The sequence below is a fragment of the Fundulus heteroclitus genome, unplaced genomic scaffold, assembly GCF_011125445.2.
Source record: "Fundulus heteroclitus isolate FHET01 unplaced genomic scaffold, MU-UCD_Fhet_4.1 scaffold_369, whole genome shotgun sequence".
Lineage (NCBI taxonomy): Eukaryota > Metazoa > Chordata > Actinopteri > Cyprinodontiformes > Fundulidae > Fundulus > Fundulus heteroclitus.
In genome coordinates, this window is record NW_023396780.1 from 13639 (window position 1) to 37973 (window position 24335).

Below are 24335 nucleotides of genomic sequence, written 5' to 3' on the forward strand. Positions count from 1 at the left end.
CCGTCTCCATGACTCCTCTGAACTGTGGAGGAGGAGAGAGGAGGTGCAGCGCTCTGCTCTGGAGACGCTAGAACCGTCTCCATGACTCATCTGAACCGTGGAGGAGAGAGGAGGTGCAGCGCTCTGCTCTGGAGACGCTAGAACCGTCTCCATGACTCCTCCAAACCGTGGAGGAGAGAGGAGGTGCAGCGCTCTGCTCTGGAGACGCTAGAACCGTCTCCATGACTCCTCTGAACCGTGGAGGAGGAGAGAGGAGGTGCAGCGCTCTGCTCTGGAGACGCTAGAACCGTCTCCATGACTCCTCCAAACCGTGGAGGAGAGAAGAGGTGCAGCGCTCTGCTCTGGAGACGCTAGAACCGTCTCCATGACTCCTCTGAACCGAGGAAGAGGAGAGAGGAGGTGCAGCGCTCTGCTCTGGAGACGCCAGAACCATCTCCATGACTCCTCTGAACCGTGGAGGAGGAGAGAGGAGGTGCAGCGCTCTGCTCTGGAGACACTAGAACTGTCTCCATGACTCCTCTGAACCGTGGAGGAGAGAGGAAGTGCAGCGGTCTGCTCTGGAGACGCTAGAACCGTCTCCATGACTCCTCTGAACCGTGGAGGAGGAGAGAGGAGGTGCAGCGCTCTGCTCTGGAGACGCTAGAACCGTCTCCATGACTCCTCTGAACCGTGGAGGAGGAGAGAGGAGGTGCAGCGCTCCGCTCTGGAGACGCTAGAACTGTCTCCATGACTCCTCTGAACCATGGAGGAGGAGAGAGGAGGTGCAGCGCTCTGCTCTGGAGACGCTAGAACCGTCTCCATGACTCCTCTGGACCGTGGAGGAGAGAGGAGGTGCAGCGCTCTGCTCTGGAGACGCTAGAACCGTCTCCATGACTCCTCTGAACTGTGGAGGAGGAGAGAGGAGGTGCAGCGCTCTGCTCTGGAGACGCTAGAACCGTCTCCATGACTCCTCTGAACCGTGGAGGAGAGAGGAGGTGCAGCGCTCTGCTCTGGAGACGCTAGAACCGTCTCCATGACTCCTCCAAACCGTGGAGGAGAGAGGAGGTGCAGCGCTCTGCTCTGGAGACGCTAGAACCGTCTCCATGACTCCTCTGAACCGTGGAGGAGAGAGGAGGTGCAGCGCTCTGCTCTGGAGACGCTAGAACCGTCTCCATGACTCCTCTGAACCGTGGAGGAGAGGAGGAGGTGCAGCGCTCTGCTCTGGAGACGCTAGAACCGTCTCCATGACTCCTCTGAACCGTGGAGGAGGAGAGAGAAGGTGCAGCGCTCTGCTCTGGAGACGCTAGAACCGTCTCCATGACTCCTCTGAACCGTGGAGGAGAGAGGAGGTGAAGCGCTCTGCTCTGGAGACGCCAGAACCATCTCCATGACTCCTCTGAACCGAGGAAGAGGAGAGAGGAGGTGCAGCGCTCTGCTCTGGAGACGCCAGAACCATCTCCATGAGTCCTCTGAACCGTGGAGGAGGAGAGAGGAGGTGCAGCGCTCTGCTCTGGAGACACTAGAACTGTCTCCATGACTCCTCTGAACCATGGAGGAGGAGAGAGGAGGTGCAGCGCTCTTCTCTGGAGACGCTAGAACCGTCTCCATGACTCCTCTGAACCGTGGAGGAGGAGAGAGGAGGTGCAGCGCTCTGCTCTGGAGACGCTAGAACCGTCTCCATGACTCCTCTGAAGCGAGGAAGAGGAGAGAGGAGGTGCAGCGCTCTGCTCTGGAGACGCCAGAACCATCTCCATGACTCCTCTGAACCGTGGAGGAGGAGAGAGGAGGTGCAGCGCTCTGCTCTGGAGACGCCAGAACCATCTCCATGACTCCTCTGAACCGTGGAGGAGGAGAGAGGAGGTGTAGCGCTCTGCTCTGGAGACGCTAGAAACCGTCTCCATGACTCCTCTTGACCGTGGAGGAGAGAGGAGGTGCAGCGCTCTGCTCTGGAGACGCTAGAACCGTCTCCATGACTCCTCTGAACTGTGGAGGAGGAGAGAGGAGGTGCAGCGCTCTGCTCTGGAGACGCTAGAACCGTCTCCATGACTCCTCTGAACCGTGGAGGAGAGAGGAGGTGCAGTGCTCTGCTCTGGAGACGCTAGAACCGTCTCCATGACTCCTCCAAACCGTGGAGGAGAGAGGAGGTGCAGCGGTCTGCTCTGGAGACGCTAGAACCGTCTCCATGACTCCTCTGAACCATGGAGGAGGAGAGAGGAGGTGCAGCGCTCTGCTCTGGAGACGCTAGAACCGTCTCCATGACTCCTCTGAACCGTGGAGGAGAGAGGAGGTGCAGCGCTCTGCTCTGGAGATGCTAGAACCGTCTCCATGACTCCTCTGAACCGTGGAGGAGGAGAGAGGAGGTGCAGCGCTCTGCTCTGGAGACGCTAGAACCGTCTCCATGACTCCTCTGGACCGTGGAGGAGAGAGGAGGTGCAGCGCTCTGCTCTGGAGACGCTAGAACCGTCTCCATGACTCCTCTGAACTGTGGAGGAGGAGAGAGGAGGTGCAGCGCTCTGCTCTGGAGACGCTAGAACCGTCTCCATGACTCCTCTGAACCGTGGAGGAGAGAGGAGGTGCAGCGCTCTGCTCTGGAGACGCTAGAACCGTCTCCATGACTCCTCCAAACCGTGGAGGAGAGAGGAGGTGCAGCGCTCTGCTCTGGAGACGCTAGAACCGTCTCCATGACTCCTCTGAACCGTGGAGGAGAGAGGAGGTGCAGCGCTCTGCTCTGGAGACGCTAGAACCGTCTCCATGACTCCTCTGAACCGTGGAGGAGAGGAGGAGGTGCAGCGCTCTGCTCTGGAGACGCTAGAACCGTCTCCATGACTCCTCTGAACCGTGGAGGAGAGGAGGAGGTGCAGCGCTCTGCTCTGGAGACGCCAGAACCATCTCCATGACTCCTCTGAAGCGTGGAGGGAGAGGAGGTGCAGCGTGGAGCCTCTGCTGATCAGTCTATGAGGAGGAGAGAAGGAGGAAAGGAGGAGGAGAAGAGGAGGAGGAGAGAGGAAGGAGAGAAGGAGAAGAGGACGAGGAGAGATGGAGAGAGGAAGGAGAGAAGGAGGAGAGGAGTGAGATCGGCCGATTTTACTGCAAGGCTGGAATCTGCTGGCATTTTTTTCAGAGGGAGGAGGAGCTGATGGAGGAGGAGGCTGATGGAGGAGGCTGATGGAGGAGGAGCTGATGGAGGAGGAGGCTGATGGAGGGTCCTTATGGAGGATGCTGATGGAGGAGGAGGCTGATTGGGGAGCAGAGGAGGAGGAGGCGGCTGATGGAGGAGGAGGCGGATGGAGGAGGAGGATGAGGCTGATGGAGGAGGAGGCTGATGGAGGAGGAGGATGAGGCTGATGGAGGAGGAGGATGAGGCTGATGGAGGAGGAGGCTGATGGAGGAGCAGAGGGAGGAGGATGCTGATGGAGGAGGATGCTGATGGAGGAGCAGAGGGAGGAGGATGCTGATGGAGGAGCAGAGGGAGGAGAGGAGGAGGAGGCGGCTGATGGAGGAGGAGGCTGATGGAGGAGGAGGATGAGGCTGATGGAGGAGGACGCTGATGGAGGAGGAGGCTGATGGAGGAGCAGAGGGAGGCTGATGGAGGAGGAGGAGGCTGATGGATGAGGAGAGGAGGAGGAGTAGGCTGATGGAGGAGGCGGCTGATGGAGGAGCAGAGGGAGGCTGATGGAGGAGGCGGCTGATGGAGGAGCAGAGGGAGGCTGATGGAGGAGGCTGATGGAGGAGGAGACTGATGGAGGAGGCTGATGGAGGAGGCTGATGGAGGAGGAGGCTGATGGAGGAGCAGAGGGAGCAGCAGAGGGAGGAGCAGAGGGAGGAGCAGAGGGAGCAGCAGAGGGAGCAGCAGAGGGAGGAGGAGGCTGATGGAGGAGGAAGAGGAGGAGGAGGCTGATGGAGGCGGAGGCTGATGGAGGAGGCTGATGGAGGAGGCTGATGGAGGAGGCTGATGGAGGAGGCTGATGGAGGAGCAGAGGGAGTCTCCAGGAGGCGTGGAGCGCCTGAACTCCTGACCTCCTGGCCACGGTGCTCCAAGCAGCCGGCAGACCAGCGAGGGACGTCGGCCCGGAGCGAGGCCTCACCAGGTCCTGAAGCGTCTCTGACTCCTCGGCGTTCTTCTGGATCTTCTCCAGCGCCGATTTAAAGTGAGGAGCCAACAGAGCATCCGGGCTGATGGGGCTCCCGGCACCTCCTTTTTCACATCCTGGGAGGAGGAGGATGGAGGAGAACAGCTGGAGCCAGATGTTCCTCTGGATCATGGTCTGCCAGGCAGAAATGGTCTGCAGACTAATAGAAATGATGATTCTTCAGTTTTTCTTTGGTTTCCTTCTTGGTGCTCAAACTTGTTGGCTTGTTGCTGAACGGTACCGCTGAGTCCAGAGAGCGTCTGCTGCAGTAGAGCTTTTTACTTTTCAATATTGTGTTGTAGTTTTAATAGCCACACTGCTGGCTCCTGGTTCTGGTTCTGTCTGATTGAGCTGTCAGACTGAAGAGGACGGTTCCTCTCTGAGCCGCACCAACAGAACAGCAGCTTCAGGACAAAGCTGAGCTGCTGGAACCTGCTGGTGCCGTCCATCCAACCATTTTCCACCAGGCTTATCCCTGCTGGGGTCCTGAGGGCTGCTGGTGTCTATCTGCAGCTGTCAGTGGCTGAGAGGCGGGCTTCACCTGGACAGGTAAGCAGCCTATCACAGGACAGCACAGAGACAGACAGGACAACCAACCATTCACACACACACTCACACCTAAGGAGGATTTAGAGAGGCCAGTTAAGCTAACAGTCATGTTTTAGGACAGTGGGAGGAAGCCGGAGTACCCAGAGAGAACCCACGCATGCACAGGGAGAACATGCAACCTGCTGGTGCCGTCGCTTTGATTTAGTTTACATTTTCTCTCTTTGTTCTTCTCAAACATTAATTTTTTAGATAATGCTGTTTTATTTTTTTTTATTTTACTGTTTATGTGCGTGAATGTGATCCTGGCACTACTCTGGAGGAACAAATGTTTCATGTAAAGATGTGACAAAGAAATGAAAAATAAAGATAAATGATCTGATCTTGTTATCTAAATCTTTCCCAAATCAAATTAAAACATCTCCATCAATAATTCACATCATTTGACTTATTTTCCTAATTTTTGTTCTTCAGTCCAAAGCATTTTAAGTTTTAAATGTTCAATACTAAAAATATCAAAGAAGAAAATAAATAATTGACAAGGCAAAACATTTGGACACCAGGTTGTCTGTAAAGAAAAAATGTCAGAACAAAATTATTAATTAAAATAAGTTTTAAAGTAGCAGAAAAGATAAAACCTACGTCAGCTTCTTTACTTTACAGAATGGAGTCTCCAGGATCTCACAGAGAAGCTTCATCTCAGAGTCTCCAAAGGTTCTCCATCTATCATGGATCTGATCTATTTCCAGGTCAGTCAGGGAGGGGTTGGACTTCAGAGCTGAGGCCACAACTTCACATTCAGTCGGTGAGAGACTACAGCCCACTAGTCTGTGATGAGAGAAAGAATCAGATCAGTTGTAGTTAAATCAGACTAATAAAGACTGATAAACAGACTAAAAGATGATGACTAAACAGTGATGTCATCATCAGATGAACATCTGCTCTTCACATCAATGTCCTGTTTGACCCACACAGAGAATCTCTTCAGTCTCTTCAGGTCTTGGTTCTACTGCAGAGCTGCTGTGTCTCTGCTTTGGTTAAAAGCTTCATTTAACCACAAAGATGAAGAAAGATCATCTAGAGTAAAACAACAGAACTGACTAAATCTATCTGGATGTCCATGGTAGCATTTGGCCGTCTCCTCTATGTAAATTATCACCAGATTATCTCTAGACATATGTGAGTCTAGTGATAATACACTATGGTTGTTTTGGCTTCATCTCACTTCCAAATCATCTCTAACTATACATACAAGTGACGCCTCTTCCTTTTACTGCAAGTGACCAAACTGGGTAAAATTACTGGTAATGTATCAAAAAGAAACCAGGAGGCTCCAGTTTTCATTTAGTAAAGAGAGTCATGACTTAATGTAACAGCTAACGGCGTTACGTTACTTCCACTACAACACAGTGTGTTACTACAACTGCATCAATAAAGCAGCTTTTCTTCACAGCATGCTCTCCGCCAGTGTGCGATTTGGCAAAAAACAGAGCGGGGGGGGGGGGGGGGGGGGGTAACTTCAAAAGTTTTATTAATGAATCAAAGTTTTATTAATAATGGTTAGCTAGCAGCTGCTCTTTCAGGTAGCTAGCTAGATCCAGTAGGTTAGACTATTGTTTTTAAACTTGCGCCATCTACTGTCGGGACTCGGGAGTGGGTATTAGTTTACTTTAACCGCTTTGAGCAGAAAACGTATTAATACTCGTATTAATACAGACAAAATTAATTTACAAATGTGAAGGACACAAGACATGTATTAATATAAATCCATAATAATCTGGGGTTAAAGCAAAAATAATCAATTTGACAAAACATTTTTTTCTAGTCAGTCCATATATTCCCGGGCCGTGGACATCATGCCACCTTAGTAACCTCATTTGCTTATTGTAACAAGTCCACTTTAACCAAATCTGACAGTTCCATTGACAATTTCTGTATCTCTCCACCTTCCAGCTTCAGAGCCTTTGCACCATCAAGGACAGCCCTCTGCATAATCTCCTTTACTTTCCAAATCCATAACATCACCTGGTTAACTTTCATATTTGCAGCATCAAGCAAGTTCTTCCTTCACACTTTTGCCAAACTGGTCCACAGTCCATTCACCTTTCCACTTTACAATTTCAAAACCCTCCATAAACTGCAGCTAATTCAAAAGACAGATGTAATGCATCATTACATCATCTTCTTCACACCTGTACATTAACTCCACTGTCACATTCAATATAAATCAATCCTATATACTCTGTGTCCCCACCTCTCGCTCACTGACTGCTGGAGATGGTCAACAGCCCCTCCACGACCTTCTTTGTTACAGAAAAGCGCAGGTGGAATAATATTTATGATTTTTTTTTAACTTTTTCCGAATCAGACCTAGTCAAACCGGGACATCGTTTCACATTCCGACCCTCCATCTTCTTCTTAAAAAAAAAAGCGTGTCATGCTAAATTAGCCGAGCTAGAGCGTTACTCTTTCAGTTTAGACACGCTTACCGAGGGAAGTTGTTGTCAGCTGTTCTATCCGCTGAACTTTCTGACCTGCTGGTTTGCATAAATCCAAAGAAAACCTTTGACTACCACTACGTTCATTCATGCATCTGAAGTCAGTTTGAGATGTTCTTCCAAAAGTTAAAATGATGAACACTTCTTTTTCTTCTTCTTCTTCTTCTATTGTGTTTTCTGGCAGTTTACATACTGTGTGCATTACCGCCATCAACTGGACGGAGATGTAATTTAGAAATATATTTTCCTATATTTCTTTATATCTTAATGAAACTAGATTATATCTATACTTACACAATCACATACATACACACTAAATCCTCCGAGCTAATTCTGTATCTTTTAAATATTTAATAAGTGCTTTAATTATTTTATTTGATTGATGTTTCCCTAATAATTCATCCATCTTTACTGAACTCCCCAATACCCTTTCCAGTTCTTTCCTCTCTTTAATATATTTCCAACAATAAATCAAAACATGTTCTACTCCTCTGATTTCTCCACAATAAGAACAATTACCTGTTGGATGAGTCCCCGCTCCGCCTCTCTGCCTGCTCGGACGCATTTTTCTCTGCTCCCTGCTTGCTTGCATTTTCCTGCCTTTTACTTTTTATCTCCTTTTTATCTCTTTGCCAAAACCACGGGAAGTTGGATTTAGTTATTTTTATTTATTTTCTTTTTATTTATTTTTGATTTTCATTTTGCAAAGATGCCTACCTTCACCACAGTAGACCTTGACACGCTTCTACAGAAGATCGCTGTTATAGAACAGAAGATATGCCGACTCGAACTGAATTATGATGTAAACGGCGCGTATGGAAAGGAAACAACCCTGCCTGCGACTCCAAACGGGGACCACCAGCCCGGCAACTCTCTGAACAAACAGATCCCTGAGGAAAACGAGAATCCCTGGACCCCCCTGGGTGCAAGACCAAAGATCAACAAACCCCACACCTAGACAAAGAAAACTGGCCGAGACTACAGAGAGATGTCCCAGGACAAGTGAAACAACAGCGGGCTGTTCCCAAAACAAATGATAGGAGTAAACCTGCTGGAAATGCTGGAATTCCTTTACGAAACAGATTCGCTCCACTCCAAAATGTGACCCAGGAGAATCATGACAACACTCAGAGGTACGTCAACGACTTTCGCTCTAATACATCAGAGAAAGGACATGCCACGGGGCCAAGGACCCTGATTTTATGCAGTGGGTCTGTATGTGGGATTAAACATTTCTGTAACAAGAAAAACACAGAGGTGTTAATTTATAACGACTCGAACTATGGCCCGGTGTCTGATTTATTAGACATCCTTCAGACAGACCTTCCAAGGATCTTGAAAGAACGCCCGACCTTGGAAAAACTCATAATACAAGCTGAAGCCCTGGGTGACGTCTCCCGGATAAGAAAATCAGAAGTATTGAAAGAGGATTACATTCGTCTGTTGAACTTAGTTCATGGCAAAAATGTCAAGGTGCTTCTCAGCGGCCCTCTCACGCCCGTGACCTGTGGAGACGAGATTTTTTCCAGAATTCAGATGCTAAACAAATGGCTGGAAAAAACATGCAAACAACTGCAACCTTCATAGACAACTTTAACATCTTCTGGGAAAGAAGACATCTGTTCAACAGAGATGGCTTCTCTCTAAATAGGTCAGGTGCAAAACGATTGATTTCAAACATCTTCTATTCTGTGAACCATGCTCCATCAGCTTTGTTCCAAAACAAGGTACATCCAGTGCCTAAACAAAAGATAAGCCCAGTGCGGCCCGAACAAGCCAAGATAAAGATGGCCAGAAAGATGACACAGAATGAGGCGTTGTCAGAGCTACAGGACGATTCATCCCAGATCTCAGCAGGACAAAGAGAGGACCAAGAACCGCCATCGTCACGAACACCGATCCAGACTACACCCGCCTCGCCTTCCTCTCCACAAAGCCCAGAGGTTCCTTTTCTGGATTTTTCTCACACCATGAACAAAGTCCTTAAGATTGGTCTACGGTTGACATCCTCTCCACATATTAATTCTGAAAACCGCAGCTCTGTGACTAAATCAGCATCTTCCAAAGGACGCAGAGGTCCAGATCCTCCTCCTCCTCTACATATCACAGAACATGCCTGTCCTGAAGACCTTCGGATAACTTCCTTGTGATATACAGCAGGCCCTGGCAGTACGTTTATCAGTCAAGACCGCTTCCAGCATAAGCCTGGGCCTCCTGACGGAGAACATGGAATATCTGTTATGGTACGTTGTCATGATTTTAGGTTCTGTCTTAGTTTTGTATCATGGAATAGTTTGAGTTTTGTTGTGGTTTGATTTTGTTCTTTGTGTTATACTATCTGTTAGGGTTCTGTAAGCTTTTAGCTCAGTTCTGTTCACCTGCCAGCTCACTCCCCTGTCAGCAGTCACCAACCTATTAGTTCAGTTCACTTTCAGTCACTTCCCTGTCTCTGATTAGTTCCAGCTGTTTCCCGGTAATTAGTTTTCACTCCATTTCACCTGTGCACTTCACTATATAGTTCTGCCTCAGTCTTTAGTTCTCCGCCAGATCATTAACGAGCCCACGGTGAGTTTTGTTTCCAGCGTTCCTTTCTTGATTGACCTGTTGATGCTAACCTGAGAGCCTTTTTTGATTCTGAGCCAGCCTGTTCCCTGATCTGTTTTTCCTGCCCTGTCTGACTGATTTACCGGTTTACCGACCTGATTCTGTCCCATGGTTATCCGAGCTTGCTTTGCCCTGTTTGTACCTCTGCCTATTTTGGACTGCCTTTTGTGTACCGGATTTTGGACTGCCATTTTGACCATTGAGCCTTGCCTGTCCCTGTTTTATTATTAAATCCTGTTTTTTGCCTTCACCTCACTTGTTTGGTTTGAATACTGGGTTTGCCTGATTCACGTTCGTAACATACGTGGCAGAAATAAGAAAAGCAAAAGGAAAACAGACAGGAATAATCAGTCGTACTTAAAAGTCATAAACTGTCAGATGCAACCTGCCACAAAGACATCATCAACCACCAAATCATATAAACTGGGTTTATTAAACATTAGATCTCTGTCAGGAAAATCCCTTTTAATTAATGACTTCGTTATTGACAATAATCTTGATGTTATGTTTTTAACAGAAACATGGTTACATGAATTTAATGAAGCAGTTATACTGATGGAGTCAACACCTCCAAACTACAATTTTCTTTGTGAGAGCAGACAGCAAAGGAAAGGTGGAGGAGTAGCAACATTGTTTAATGATTCACTAAAGTGTAAAAAGGTATTTTTGGGAAAATTTGACTCTTTTGAACATTTGGCTCTCCAGGTAAAGAGCCCGGTACAAACTATGTTTCTGAATGTGTACAGGCCTCCTAAGTCCACATCAAACTTTTTTAATGATCTTAGTGACCTGCTGTCTGTTATATGCGTTGATTATGACTGTTTAATTATTGTGGGAGACTTCAACTTTCACGTTGACAACCCTGAAGACAGAAGTGCAAAAGAACTGTGTGACACACTTAGAAACTTTGGTTTAACTCAGAATGTTAAACAGCCAACACACAAGCAGGGGCATATTTTAGACTTAATCATCACTAAAAGTCTAAACATTTCACAGGTCAATGTAACTGATGTTGCCTTATCCGATCACTTCTCCGTTACCTTTGAATGTATCATTTCCAGTGACTCATTTAGCCAAAGTGACATCGTAAGAAAACGCACCTTTAAGGACAATGCCACAGAAAATTTTATTCAAGCTTACTCTGATACTTCAACCTTGGGCTGCAACTCAGTAGATGAGCTAGTAGATAACTTTCATTCTAAAGTCTCAGACATCATTGACTGCATTGCTCCAGTTAAAGTGAAAGTTCTTTCCGGGAAGAAAAAATCTCCTTGGAGAAATGCTCCAGCAGTTAGAGGTGAAAAAAGGGAATGTCGGAAAGCTGAACGCAGGTGGAGAAAGAACAGACTCCAGGTTCACTATGACATCTATAAAAAGAGACTTTACAGATATAACTTACAACTGAAAAATGCAAGAGAATCTTTCTTCTCAGAGATCATCAAGAAAAACATTAATAATGCTTGTGTCTTATTTTCCACAGTCGACAGGTTAACAAATCCTCCTGTGTCCGTGGCTTCAGAACTCCACTCCACCAAGACCTGCAATGAATTTGCTAACTTCTTTACTGAAAAAATCCTAAAAATTAGAGGATCAGTTTGTACATCCACACCAGCTCCAGAACCAAAGCCGTACTCAGCTGGAACTTATCCTGACAAAATGTCCCAATTCAATAAACCACAAAAGCTTAGAGCAGATCATTCAGCAGCTAAGTTCCTCTTCATGCTGCCTTGATGTTCTATCCACAGTTTTCCTTAAGAAAGTTTTACCTGGCATAGCGTCTGAGTTGACTCAGATAATAAACACGTCCCTTCTGTCAGGTGTTTTCCCCCAGTCCCTAAAAACAGCAATTATCAAACCACTGCTGAAAAAGAACAGTTTAGACAAACTTCTACTCTAGAACTACAGGCCCATCTCAAACCTCCCCTTTATCAGTAAGATTATTGAAAAAGCTGTATTTCAACAATTAAACACCTTCTTAACAACGACCAGCCGCTTTGACGTTTTCCAGTCTGGCTTCCTCACCACAGTATAGAGACCGCCCTGATCAAGGTGTTTAGTGACATCCATAGAAATACAGACTGTGGAAGAACCACCGTGCTGGTTCAGTTGGACCTCAGTGCAGCATTTGATACTGTCGATCACTCCATTCTGTTAAAGCGCCTGGAGAACTGGGTCGGCCTCTCTGGTACAGCTCTCCACTGGTTTAAATCCTACTTAAAGGACAGGGAATTTTTTGTATCAGTGGGTGACTTTACATCAGAGATGACAAAAATCACATGTGGGGTTCCCCAAGGGTCCATCCTGGGTCCCCTCCTTTTCAATATCTACATGCTCCCTCTTGCTCAGATAATAAAAAACAACAACATCAGCTACCATAACTATGCAGACGACACACAGCTCTGCATCACCATGTCACCAGGTGACTATGAACCAGTTCAGGCACTGAATAAATGCCTAGAAGAAATCAATACGTGGATGTGCCAAAATTTTCTTCAGTTGAATAAAAACAAAACAGAAGTAATAATATTTGGACCAATAGAGGAGAGATCAAAAGTTAGCACACAGCTCCAGCTGCTTCAGCTAAAAACCACCAATCAGGCCCGAAATCTGGAAGTAGTGATGGACTCAGACCTGAACCTCCAAAAGCATCTAAAGACAATTACAAGGTCAGCTTTCTATCACCTGAGGAACATTTCCAGGATTAAAGGACTGATGTCTCAGCAGGATCTGGAAAAACTAATCCATGCGTTTATATTTAGTAGAATTGATTACTGCAATGGTGTTTTCACAGGTCTGCCTAAAAAGTGGATCAGACAGCTGCAGCTGATCCAGAACGCTGCTGCCCGCGTCCTCACTAAGACTAAGAACGTAGAGAACATAACCCCAGTTCTAAAGTCATTACACTGGCTCCCTGTATCTCAGAGAATAGACTTTAAAATCCTTCTGTTAGTCTATAAATCCCTGAATGGCTAAGCACCTAAATACATCACAGACTTGTTATCTGGGCATCAACCCTCCAGACCACTAAAGTCTTCTGGCTCCAGCCTGCTCTGCATACCTAGAACCAGAACTAAACAAGGAGAAGCAGCATTTAGTTCCTATGCTCCACTGATCTGGAACAAACTTTCAGAAAATTGTAAAGGTGCGGAAAGCCTGAGTTCCTTTAAATCAAGATTAAAAACACATTTGTTTAGGATTGCCTTCAACTGTTCTAGTTAACTGAAACACCACTTTTTTGTTCTATTTTCTATCTACATTTTATTCCTACTTGCTTTTATTCTGTTTTAATTTGCTATATTTTAATAATGTAAAGCACTTTGCATTGTCCCTGTACTGAATTGTGCTATATAAATAAATTTGCCTTGCCTTGCCTTTGCCTTGCCTATTATTTTTAAACCAGTATTTAAACTAGTATGCCCTATCCTCAACCTGTTTATCCATATTTCCTCTCTTCTATTCATTATACTATTATATCTTATGATAATATCTTTCTGTCTTTTATATAAATGTCTTCCCTTTTCTTTTAAATTCCATCTCTCCTGCCATATATTATTTATTTTATCTTTAATAATTACTTTTATTTCTGTTCTACTTAGTGGGACATCATATTCAATTTGTCTTGCTTCTTTAGCTAATTTATCTACTTTTTCATTACCTAAAATTCCTTTATGTGCTGGAACCCATGTAAATTGAATACTTATTTTTTTGTTGCTGTCAGGGTTCTCTGTGTTGTTCTGCTCTAATTCTACTCCTCAGGTGTGCCTAGTTGGCTGAGGGGGCGTGGCCCACACCTGCAGCTCGTTGCAGGCGGCTTCCTCTGGCTTCTTAAGCAGAGCGCTGACAGATGGAAGACGCCAGAGCCTTAACCAGTCGTGGTACGACGTGGCCTGTGACCCAACTCCTGAAAACCTGCTTGTGAGTTTTTCGTCTTTGAATTTTGACTAATTTTGGATCTCCCTGTTTTTGTCACAGTTTTTGGTGCTTGGATGCACTCACCCGTCTTGACGTCTTGTCCGAAGAGACAGAGCTACAGAATCCTCCTGCTCAGATTTTGCTCTGGCGCTCCCCTCATACTCCCTGGATGTTACCCAGCGGGGCCTGAGATTCCCCCTCCCGGATTCTGCTGGCTCTTCTCGCACTCTGGTCAATCCATCTGTCACCCACTGCCGAGGAGGCTCGCTCTGGATCTCTCACCAGTAACATCTGCCGCCCTCTGCCACTAGCTGCCTAACACCAACAGAGTAGGATCACAGGGTTCCCTCGGCGCTACTTCTCCCCGGTTAGGTCCGCCCAGCTTTATGGTAAGCAGCGCAGATTCTAGTAGTTTTCCTGGTTCACCTTTCAGAGTCACTTACTCTCCTTCTCTTTGCAGTCTCTCCAGCCGTGACGTTCTGACCCTGCCGAAGTTGCCTGTAGTCCCGTCCGTTATACCGGCCTGTTTCCTAAATAAACATCTTAAAACTGTGCCTTGCTTCCCGATCGTATCTGCATGTGGACTCTGTTGTGTCTACCACTAGGTGGTGTATGAGTAGAGAATAAGAAGAGGGAGAAGAAGTGTGAGAAAGGAAGTGAAATGGAGGGTTTTGCTGCCTGCTAAGCAAGTTATGAATGAAAGCTGTTAAGAGTTCCTTGCCTACGTAATTTTCCACCTCGTCCTAACATCTACACTTAACAATTGGCGACGATGACGTCTGTACCCATGCCTGCACCGTTCCTACCCTGCAGTGGAGAACCTACGGTCCCGTTTTCCATGTGGCGGAAAATGTTTGAGAACTACTTAACAGCTATCCATGCTACTGGCAATTCCTGGTCCGATGCTAGACGCCGTGCTCTACTAATTCACGCCCTTGGCTTCGAGGGACAACGTTTATCCTACACCTTGCCTAACGCCGGCACTTCATACAATGACGCAATGACGGCGTTGGAACTACAGTTTACACCGAAGGTGAACGTTGTCGTGGCGAGACACCAATTCTGACAGAGAACGCAGAGGGCGGATGAGACTGTGCCTCAATACCTTGCTGCTTTACGTGAGCTGGCTATTCCATGTGCTTATGGAACCATGGAGGACGAGATGCTGCGGGATCAGCTGATTGAGAAGGCTTATGCACCGGAGGTGAGAAACAGACTTTTACTGGAATGTTCTCTGACGCTGGACAGCGCTATCACGCTGGCATGTCAAGTGGAACACGCTCTTCGGTCGTCCGAACTCCTCACCGGAGCTACAGCTGTTAACACGGTTGCCCAACGCGGACCTACTCAACGTCAACACAAGGAAAAAAAACGGCAAGCTGCATCTAAAAACAACCACACGCGCCCCGCGCGGCAGACAGAGCGCACCTGTTATCGCTGTGGATCGACAAACCACCTGGCGAATGCAAGAAGCTGCCCTGCAGCCACGGCAAAATGCAACAGCTGTGGTAAGACTGGACACTTTTCTAAAGTTTGCCGCTCAACTAAACAAGTAGGGGAAGTAATTCCTGAAGTGGTTGTGCTCATGTTAACCGCAAATGAAGGTAACACTACTGACAGACTGTTTTGCAATGTGAACATTAAAGCTGCATCGGGCGAGTCTGCTGATAATGAATTACTGATACAGGATCATCAGTTTCTACCATACCAGAGACTCTGTACAATAGACATTTTCCTGGCTGTCATCTCACTGCACCTCAGGTTAAACTAGTTACCTACTTGAAAGAGGATATTCCTGTAATAGGATGTTTGGAAGCAACAGTTACCCTTCATGACAAGGCTGCTTCTGCTTCTTTGTATGTAGTCAAAGGCGGATCTGCATTACTGGGGATGGATCTGATAAATGCACTGAATTGGACATTTAACTCCGATTCAATCCGTGCTCCAACCCCTGAACATGCCTCTTCGGCTGCACCTGTGTTGCTGACAAAAACAGACTCTGCTTCTATTGGCTGTGTTGCTGGGTTTGTGCACAAAGTTAAAATACGTGAGGATGCAGTACCAGTTCGGCAAAAGCTTCGCCGCCTTCCATTTGCAGTACGTGATGCAGTGTCTGAGGAACTGGATCTGCTGTTAAAGGAGGGAATTATCGAACGCATTGATGCTTCCCCCTGGATTTCTCCTATTGTGGTCACAACAAGGAAAGAGGGCAGACCAAGATTGTGCGTTGACTTGAGGGAGCCTAATAAAGCTATTGTTGCCGACAGTCACCCTTTGCCCCACATGGATGAGCTTCTAAGTGAGCTCAGAGATGCCAGTGTTTTCTCCACCATTGACCTGGCATCTGCATACCATCAACTCCTGTTGCATGAGAGTAGTAGGGATCTCACGGCTTTTATTACACATAAGGGGCTTTTCCGTTACTGCCGTGTTCCCTACGGGTTGGCTTCTGCTCCATCTGCATTCCAAAAAATGATGGAAACTGTGCTTAAAGGACTGCCTGGTGTGCACAATTACTTGGATGACGTAATTGTTTCAGGATCTTCTCTACAGGAACATGACAAACGACTGCGTGCTGTGCTCCAGCGTCTTACAGAGGCAGGCCTGACACTCAACATGCGAAAATGCGCATTTAGACAGTCCAGCCTCAAGTTTCTTGGTCACATCATTTCCAAAGACGGCATCCTTCCTGATCCAGATCATTGTGCAGCTGTCCGTGATGCACCACCACCACATGATCTTCCGTCTCTGCGCTCCTTCCTGGGTTTGATCTCCTGGTACAGTAAGTTTCTTCCTAATTTTGCCACATTAGTGGAACCAATGCGGGCTGTGCTGAGAGAAACTGCTGACTCTGGTTTTGTGTGGACTGAAGGGGCTGATCAAAGCTTTAGGGAATTAAAAGAACTTTTACTGAACAGTCCGGTTCTGGCTCTTTTTGACCCGTCCCTCCCAACTATTGTCACCACGGACGCTTCGGATTACGGCCTGGGTGGTGTGCTGACCCAAATACACCCAGATGATGTTGAACGCACTGTAGCATTTGCATCTCGGACGCTGACCTCTGCAGAACGGAAATACTCCACAGTAGAAAAGGAGGCTCTTGCTTGTGTGTGGGCCGTGGAAAAATGGAGGTCTTATCTCTGGGGCCGACGTTTCACACTGAGGACTGATCATCAAGCACTGACGACATTACTAGCTACCAAAGGCATTGGGCGTGCGGGAATGAGGGTCGCACGCTGGTCTGCGCGTTTGCTGTGCTTCACCTATGATTTGGAATACAGGCCTGGATCACAAAACCAGGCTGCAGACTGTTTGTCACGGTTACCACTTCCTAGGGACTCTACCCCTTTTGATGAACCTGAAATGGTTGCAGCCGTGGTGTCAGCTCTGTCTGTTGATGAGTTCACTTCTGCTTCGTCTCACTGCCATGAACTCACACTTCTCCGTGGACAGATAGAGAAAGGCTGGCCTAAGTGCAAGAAGGATGTGGACCCGGTCTTAATACCATACTTCCACATCAGGAATGAGCTTTCTGCATCTCAGGACCTGGTTATGAGAGGTGAACATCGATACATCGTTCCTGTTGCTTTACGTGCTACTGTCATTCACTTGGCACATGAAACACATCAAGGCATTGTTCGCACAAAACAGAGGCTTCGTGACCTCTATTGGTGGCCCCAGATGGACAAAATGGTTCAGTCGGTTATTTCTTCATGTACGACTTGCCAAATGAACGACAAATCCGCTAAAACTGCTCCTGCTCCCCTACAACCTATTGAACTGCCGAACAGACCGTGGGAGAAAGTTGCTCTGGACATTGTGGGTCCCTTTGAAACTGCTGCTTCTTCATGTAGATTCGCTATAACATTAGTGGACTATTACAGTAAGTGGCCAGAAGTAGCATTTGCTCATACTGTAACGACTGATGTTGTTATCACATTTCTGCGCTCTATTTTCAGCAGAGAGGGAAACCCTGATTACATAGTCACTGATAATGGGCCACAGTTTCTTTCCAGCTCTTTTGCAGATTTTCCTCAAAGAGAGGGGAATATCTCATCTTCGTACAAGTGTGTACCATCCGCAGTGCAATGGTGCTGTTGAAAGATGGAACAGAGTTCTTAAGGAGACAATCCTAACTGCTGAACACATGCAGAAAGACTGGAAAACCACAGTGACTGATTTTCTACAAAACTACAGAGCAACGCCACATAGCACAACTGGAGTATCGCCATCAGAACTATTGCACAATACTATATTTGCAGTTACAGATTCAACTGGTAATACAGTAAGTGAACCAGAGTGTATAAATAATACCTTCCGCGATTTCTACAAATCTTTATACACACCACAGATAAATCCATCAGAGAAGGATATTAAGCAATTTCTGGATAAAATTACACTTCCTAAATTATCAGATAACCAAAGAATGACACTGGATTCCCCGCTGACAACAGCTGAAACCCAGGAAGCTCTTAAAAGCATGCCTAATAAAAAGGCTCCAGGTCCAGATGGATTCCCCACTGAGTTTTATAAAGAGTTCTGGAATATTCTAGCCCCAACGTTCCACAGAATGTTGCAGGAAATACAGGAAAAAGGTAGATTTCCAGCTAATATGAACTCTGCCACCATCAGCCTTCTGCTCAAGCCAGACAAAGATCCTGTGTTGCCCACTAGTTATCGTCCCATATCCTTAATTAATGTGGATATTAAGATAATCTGTAAAGCTTTAGCAAAAAGATTAGACAAAGTAACTCCTCTCATAATACATCCAGATCAAACTGGTTTCATCAGAGGAAGGCAGTCATCCACAAATACACGCCGATTACTTAATTTAATTGATTATTCCTACAGTAAAAACATTAAAACCAATATATTGTCTTTAGACGCAGAAAAAGCATTTGATAGAGTAAATTGGAAATTTTTATTCGCTACTCTTCATAAATTCGGTTTTGGCGATTTATTCATAAACTGGTTAAAAATTCTATACAATTCTCCAACAGCCTGTGTCAGGACAAATAATCAAATATCTTCCAGTTTTTGTCTACAGAGGGGCACCAGGCAAGGATGCCCTCTTTCTCCATCACTTTTTGCCATCTTTATAGAACCTCTAGCAGCAACAATCAGACAAACAAAAGCTGTAAAAGGTATAAAATGCATGAAAATAGAGCACAAGATTAGTCTGTACGCGGATGATGTATTACTTTATCTCCAGCATTCAAATAATTCTCTTTTACAAGTAATTAGAATACTAGAATCTTTCTCCAAAGTATCAGATTACTCGTTAAACTGGTCTAAATCTACGGTACTGTCAATTAATTGCTCTCTCGAAAACTCCCTAAATTTACAAATGCAATCAGGAAATATTAAATATTTAGGTATTACTGTGTCGAATAAATTAACAGATTTACTTAAACTTAACCATGCCCCACTTTTAAACAGGATAGAAGAGGACCTTGAAAGATGGAAATCGCTTCCAATCACACTTATGGGTAGGGTAGCTTCAATAAAAATGATGGTCCTGTCATGGTTTTCAATTGTTTTGCCCACATGCGGATACGAGCGGGAGGCCAGGCACAAGTTTTAAGATGTTTATTGAAGGAATCAACTGCTGGGAAACAACGACGAGACGCCGGAGGAGAGGTCTGAGCGTCGAGCGGGAGGTACTGTGGGAAAGGAAAAGAAAATGACTACGATTGAACGAAACAAGGAAATACAAGAACCTGCGCAGCTTACCACTCAGCTGGGCGGACCTGACCGGGAGGAAGTAGCGGCAAGAGGACCCTGTGATCCTATCCCTGTTGGTGTAGTGGCTAGCGGCTGGAGGGCAGCAGGTGGAACTGGCGAGGGACCCAGAGCGAGCTTCGGCTGAGCGGGGTGACAGATGGATTAACCTGAATGACGAGAGGAACCAGCAGCATCCGGGAGGGGAACCACAAGCCCGGCTGGGTAATATCCAGGGAGCAAGGGGGGGAGTCGCCAGAGCAGAATCTGAGCCTTGTGATGCTGCGGGTATGATTCTCCGGACAGAGCGTCGAGAGGTAAGTGCTTCCACGCACAAAACTGTGACAAAGAGAAGATCCAAAATTAGTCAAAAAGTCGAGAGGCAAAGCTTACACGCTAGTGCTTCTGAGCTAGTTGGAGGCCACGTCATACCACGACTGGTTTAACATTCTGGCGTCTTCCATCTGTCGGTGCTCTGCTTAAGAAGCCGCTCCAAATGAGACGCAGGTGTGGGTCACGCCCCTCGCCAGCTAGAACCACCTGCGGAGCAGAATAGGGCACAGATACACAGGGAATCCTGACACTACCTCCCCCTCAACGGCCGCCTCCTGGCGGCCCGGACGAGGAGGTGCTAGGTTGCGCTGACCAGAACCTGCTTAGCAGGTCCTTATCTGTTATAGCAGAACCGGAAACCCAGGATCGTTCCCCAGGGCTGCGACCCTCCCAGTCGACAAGGTACTGGTGACCCTTACCTCGACGACGGGCGTCCACAACCCTGAGAACGCGGGGCCTCCGATCCTCCGGGGAGGGTGGAGGGGGTTCGGCAGGAGGGTACAGGTCGCTGTCCAAGACCGGTTTTATTTGGGAGACATGGAAGGTGGGATGCACACGGGAGTGAGGAGGCAGACGTAGACGGACGGAGGAGGGGTTGATGATGGACTCTATAGTATAGGGGCCGGTGAACCGGGGAGCGAGTTTCTTAGCGGATGAGTCTGACAAGACGTCCCTGGAAGACAGCCAGACCCTTTGACCGGGGTGATAAGGCGGGGCTGGTCTGCGACGTTTGTCGGCGAATCTCTTGCTCTGCTCTGCGGTGCGTGAAAGTGCAGAGATGGTGGCTCTCCAGATATCTTGACAGCGGGCGATGTATTCGTTAACAGAAGCGAAGGGGATTTGGAGTTCATCAGAGGGCAGAAGTGGAGGTTGATAACCTAGGGCTATTTCAAAAGGTGAACGTCCGGTGGATGACGAGAGGTGTGAATTGAGGGCGTACTCAACCCATGGTAAAAATTTGTTCCAGTCTGTTGGGGATGACGAGGTGAGGCAGCGGAGGGTGGTTTCGAGTTGCTGGTTCATACGTTCGGTTTGACCGTTTGTCTGTGGGTGATATCCAGAAGTGAGGGTGTAACGTGCACCGAGAGCTGAGCAAAAGTGCCGCCAGACCTGGGAGACAAACTGAGGCCCTCGGTCAGAGAGGATCTCTGTGGGGATCCCATGGAGTCGAAACACGTGTTTAATGAGTAGTTGGGCTGTTTGGAGAGCATTAGGTAGTTTTCGGATCGGAATGAGGTGGCAGGACTTGGAGAAGCGGTCTACTACTGTAAGGATGGTAGACATACCTTGGGATGTGGGAAGACCGGTAACAAAGTCCAAGGCTATATGGGACCAGGGACGCTTGGGGATTGGAAGTGGATGTAATAGACCGGAAGGTGGTTGGGTCGAAGGTTTGTTCTGGGCGCAAACCGGACAGGCTAGGACGTATTCTCGGACATCCTTGGTCCAGGATGGCCACCAAAAACGGCGGGAAACCTGGGACTGGGTCCTATATATGCCGGGGTGTGCGGAAAACTTGGAATCGTGGCTCCAGCGTAGGACATCGGGACGGACAGATCGGGGTACGTACTTAAGACCCGCTGGTCCAGTGCCTGGGTCTGGATCGAGCTTTAGGGCTTGGTTGATTCGATCCTCCAGGTCCCAATGCAAGGCCCCAATGGTGCACGAGGGGGGGAGAATCGGTGCTGGTTCTCTCTCCTGTTCTGGAGGGGCAAATTGGCGAGAGAGAGCGTCTGGTTTCACGTTTCTGGATCCGGGTCTGTAGGTTATAGTGAGGTTGAATCTAGAGAAAAATAAGGACCAGCGGGCTTGTCGGGGATTAAGGCGTCGGGCTGACTGCAGGTATGAAAGGTTCTTATGGTCTGTCCAGACGATTACAGGCTGCTCGGATCCCTCTAACCAGTGACGCCACTCCTCCAACGCTAACTTAATGGCCAGCAGTTCTCGGTCGCCGACGTCGTAGTTTCGCTCGGCTGGGGATAACCGGCGAGAAAAAAAGGCGCAGGGGTGGTTCTTGTTATCAACCTTGGATTGTTGAGATAAGACCGCGCCGACCCCGGTGTCGGACGCGTCGATCTCGAGGATGAACTGTTTAGAAGGATCGGGGTGAATAAGAATGGGGGCCTGAGAAAACCGGGTCTTGAGATCAACGAAAGCGGCCTCAGCTTTAGAGCTCCAGGCGAAAGGGACCTTGGTAGAGGTTAACGCGTGCAAGGGCGAGGCAATCTGGCTATAATTTCGAATGAAACGCCGGTAAAAATTGGCGAAACCTAAGAACCGCTGAAGTTGTTTACGGGACTCTGGGGTTGGCCACTCTACGACCGCCTTGATCTTTTCAGGGTCTGATCTGACTCGTCCGCCTTCTAAAATCAAACCGAGGAAGGAAACTGAAGTTTGATGAAACTCGCATTTCTCCGCTTTAACGAATAAGCGGTTCTCTAAGAGGCGTTGCAGGACTAAGCGAACATGCTGTTTGTGCTGCTCAAGATCGCTTGAATAAATCAAAATGTCGTCCAAATAGACGAAAACAAAGACGTTTAGAAAGTCACGAAGGACATCGTTTACTAAGGCTTGAAACACAGCCGGGGCATTACACAAACCAAAAGGCATTACAAGATACTCAAAGTGACCTAACGGGGTCTTAAAGGCTGTTTTCCACTCGTCTCCTTGCCTAATACGAACTAAATGGTAAGCATTGCGCAGGTCGAGTTTGGTGAAGATGACCGCGTCCTGGACTGGCTCAAGCGCAGAAGATAACAGAGGAAGTGGATACTTGTTCTTAATGGTTATTTGGTTTAGTCCCCGATAATCAATGCAAGGTCGGAGGGACCCATCCTTTTTTCCCACAAAAAAGAAGCCAGCCCCCAAAGGTGAGGACGACGGGCGGATTAATCCGGCCGAAAGGGACTCACTTATATAACGCTCGAGCGCTTGACGCTCAGACCTCGAGATGTTGTAAAGGCGACTGGCTGGTAGAGGGGCTCCCGGCAGCAAGTCGATGGCGCAGTCATAAGGACGGTGCGGGGGTAGAGAGCTAGCCCGACTCTTGCTAAATACTTCTCGCAGATCGTGGTAACAACCCGGGACGCGAGAAAGATCAATAACATCCACAGGACCCGAGATGGAACTCGGGGCATGGGAAACCGGGAGCGCAGACTGCAAGCACCGAGAGTGGCAGGCAGGGGACCACGACTCGAGCCGTGATTCAGCCCAGTTTAATTGCGGGTTGTGAACGGCTAACCAGGCTAAACCCAAAACCACTGGTGAACGCTTTACGGGAAAGACAAAAAACGAGAGCTGTTCCCGATGATTACCTGATACTATCACTTCCAGAGGCTCAGTCTGGCGGGTGATCAAAGTCAGTCTTAGCCCGTCTAAGGAGGAAACCTGGAGTGGCTCCGATAATGGTTTAGTGGGTAAACGGAGCTGTTCGACCATCTCTTGGTCGATTAAATTAAAATCGGAGCCGGAATCTACGAGAGCAGACACGTTAATACTATCCTGATTAAAGACTAGTGTAACTGGTAAACAAAAACGCGAGGACGGCTGGCTGTCACTCATCTTGGGGGTGGGAATCGAACACCGGTCCGCCGTCCTTCCCGCTACTGACGGCGGACCCGGTCTTTTGGCCGCACCGGGCACTCCCTGACAAAATGACCCTCGCCTCCGCAGTAGAGACACAGGTTATTGGAGAAGCGCTGCTGGCGCTCGTCGCTAGTCAGACTGACCCGTCCCAACTGCATGGGCTCAGGTGGAGGCGTAACCTCCCGTCGTTGAGAACCGTTCGTATGTGCCGGGGGTCCAAAAGACCGTAACGGCCTGTCCGAACGAGCCCGATTTCGACTACGCAGCCGGGAGTCGAGACGAATAGCTACATTCACCAGCTCCTCGAACGTGCTGGGAACCTTAACCCGGGCCAATTCATCCTTTAGACCCTCATCCAGAGCCTGAAAGAATGCTGCCTTTAAGGGCTTGCCCTCCCAACCTGCTGCTGCGGCCACGGTACGAAACTCGACGGAGAAGTCTGACACACGCCGGCCACGCTGTTTTAAACTGAGAAGGACTCGAGACTGCTGATCGGTGTCTAACTCTGCCGAAAACACCGTCTTAAACTCTGTAATAAAGTCCTGAAAAGAGCAGCCAAACGAGTCACAATCAGGGAAACGGGCTTCTGCCCATCTGAGGGCTTTGCCCGTCAAGAGTCGTAATATATAGGAGATCTTAACTTGATCTGAAGCAAATGTGTGGGGAGAACGATTAAAAACTAGTTTACACTGGAATAAAAATCCTCCGCAATCCCCGCTGTCACCGGAAAATTTCTCCGGACACAGTGACGTGTCTCCGGGAGGCGGGGCCCAACTGCTGTCCTCCGCGCTTTGCGCTGCAGGAGGCGGGGTGTCAGGAGCTTGAGTGACAGGCTGGGTTGCCGCGGCAAGCGAGGCAGTGAGCTGGCTAAGCTGGGCGGTGAGTACCTGGAGTTGTTCCTGCGTTGAGTTTACTGCTAAACCCAGTGACTGCAGCTGTTCCTGTTGCGCGGCCAGCTGCCGCCCGAACGTATCCGCTGGACTTTGCTGGCCAGAATGTTCTTCTGTCATGGTTTTCAATTGTTTTG

The 24335-nt window shown here is 47.9% G+C and overlaps 1 protein-coding gene and 1 long non-coding RNA gene across 2 annotated transcripts in view; one reads left to right on the top strand and one right to left on the bottom strand.

Moving 5' to 3' along the window:
• Positions 1-5278: 5278 nt before the first annotated feature.
• The window catches only part of LOC118560015 (NLR family CARD domain-containing protein 3-like), a 50949-nt gene continuing 31892 nt past the window's right edge, over positions 5279-24335 (bottom strand). Inside the window, exon 3 of the mRNA XM_036130626.1 lies at positions 5279-5483. Coding sequence (XP_035986519.1) covers positions 5294-5483 — 190 coding nt within the window. The 3' untranslated portion in view covers positions 5279-5293. The remainder of the gene's footprint in view (positions 5484-24335) is intronic.
• LOC118560016 lies at positions 13580-14241 on the top strand. The gene is made up of 3 exons (XR_004929011.1): positions 13580-13632; positions 13730-14058; positions 14130-14241. It is a non-coding gene; the product is annotated as an uncharacterized LOC118560016 (long non-coding RNA).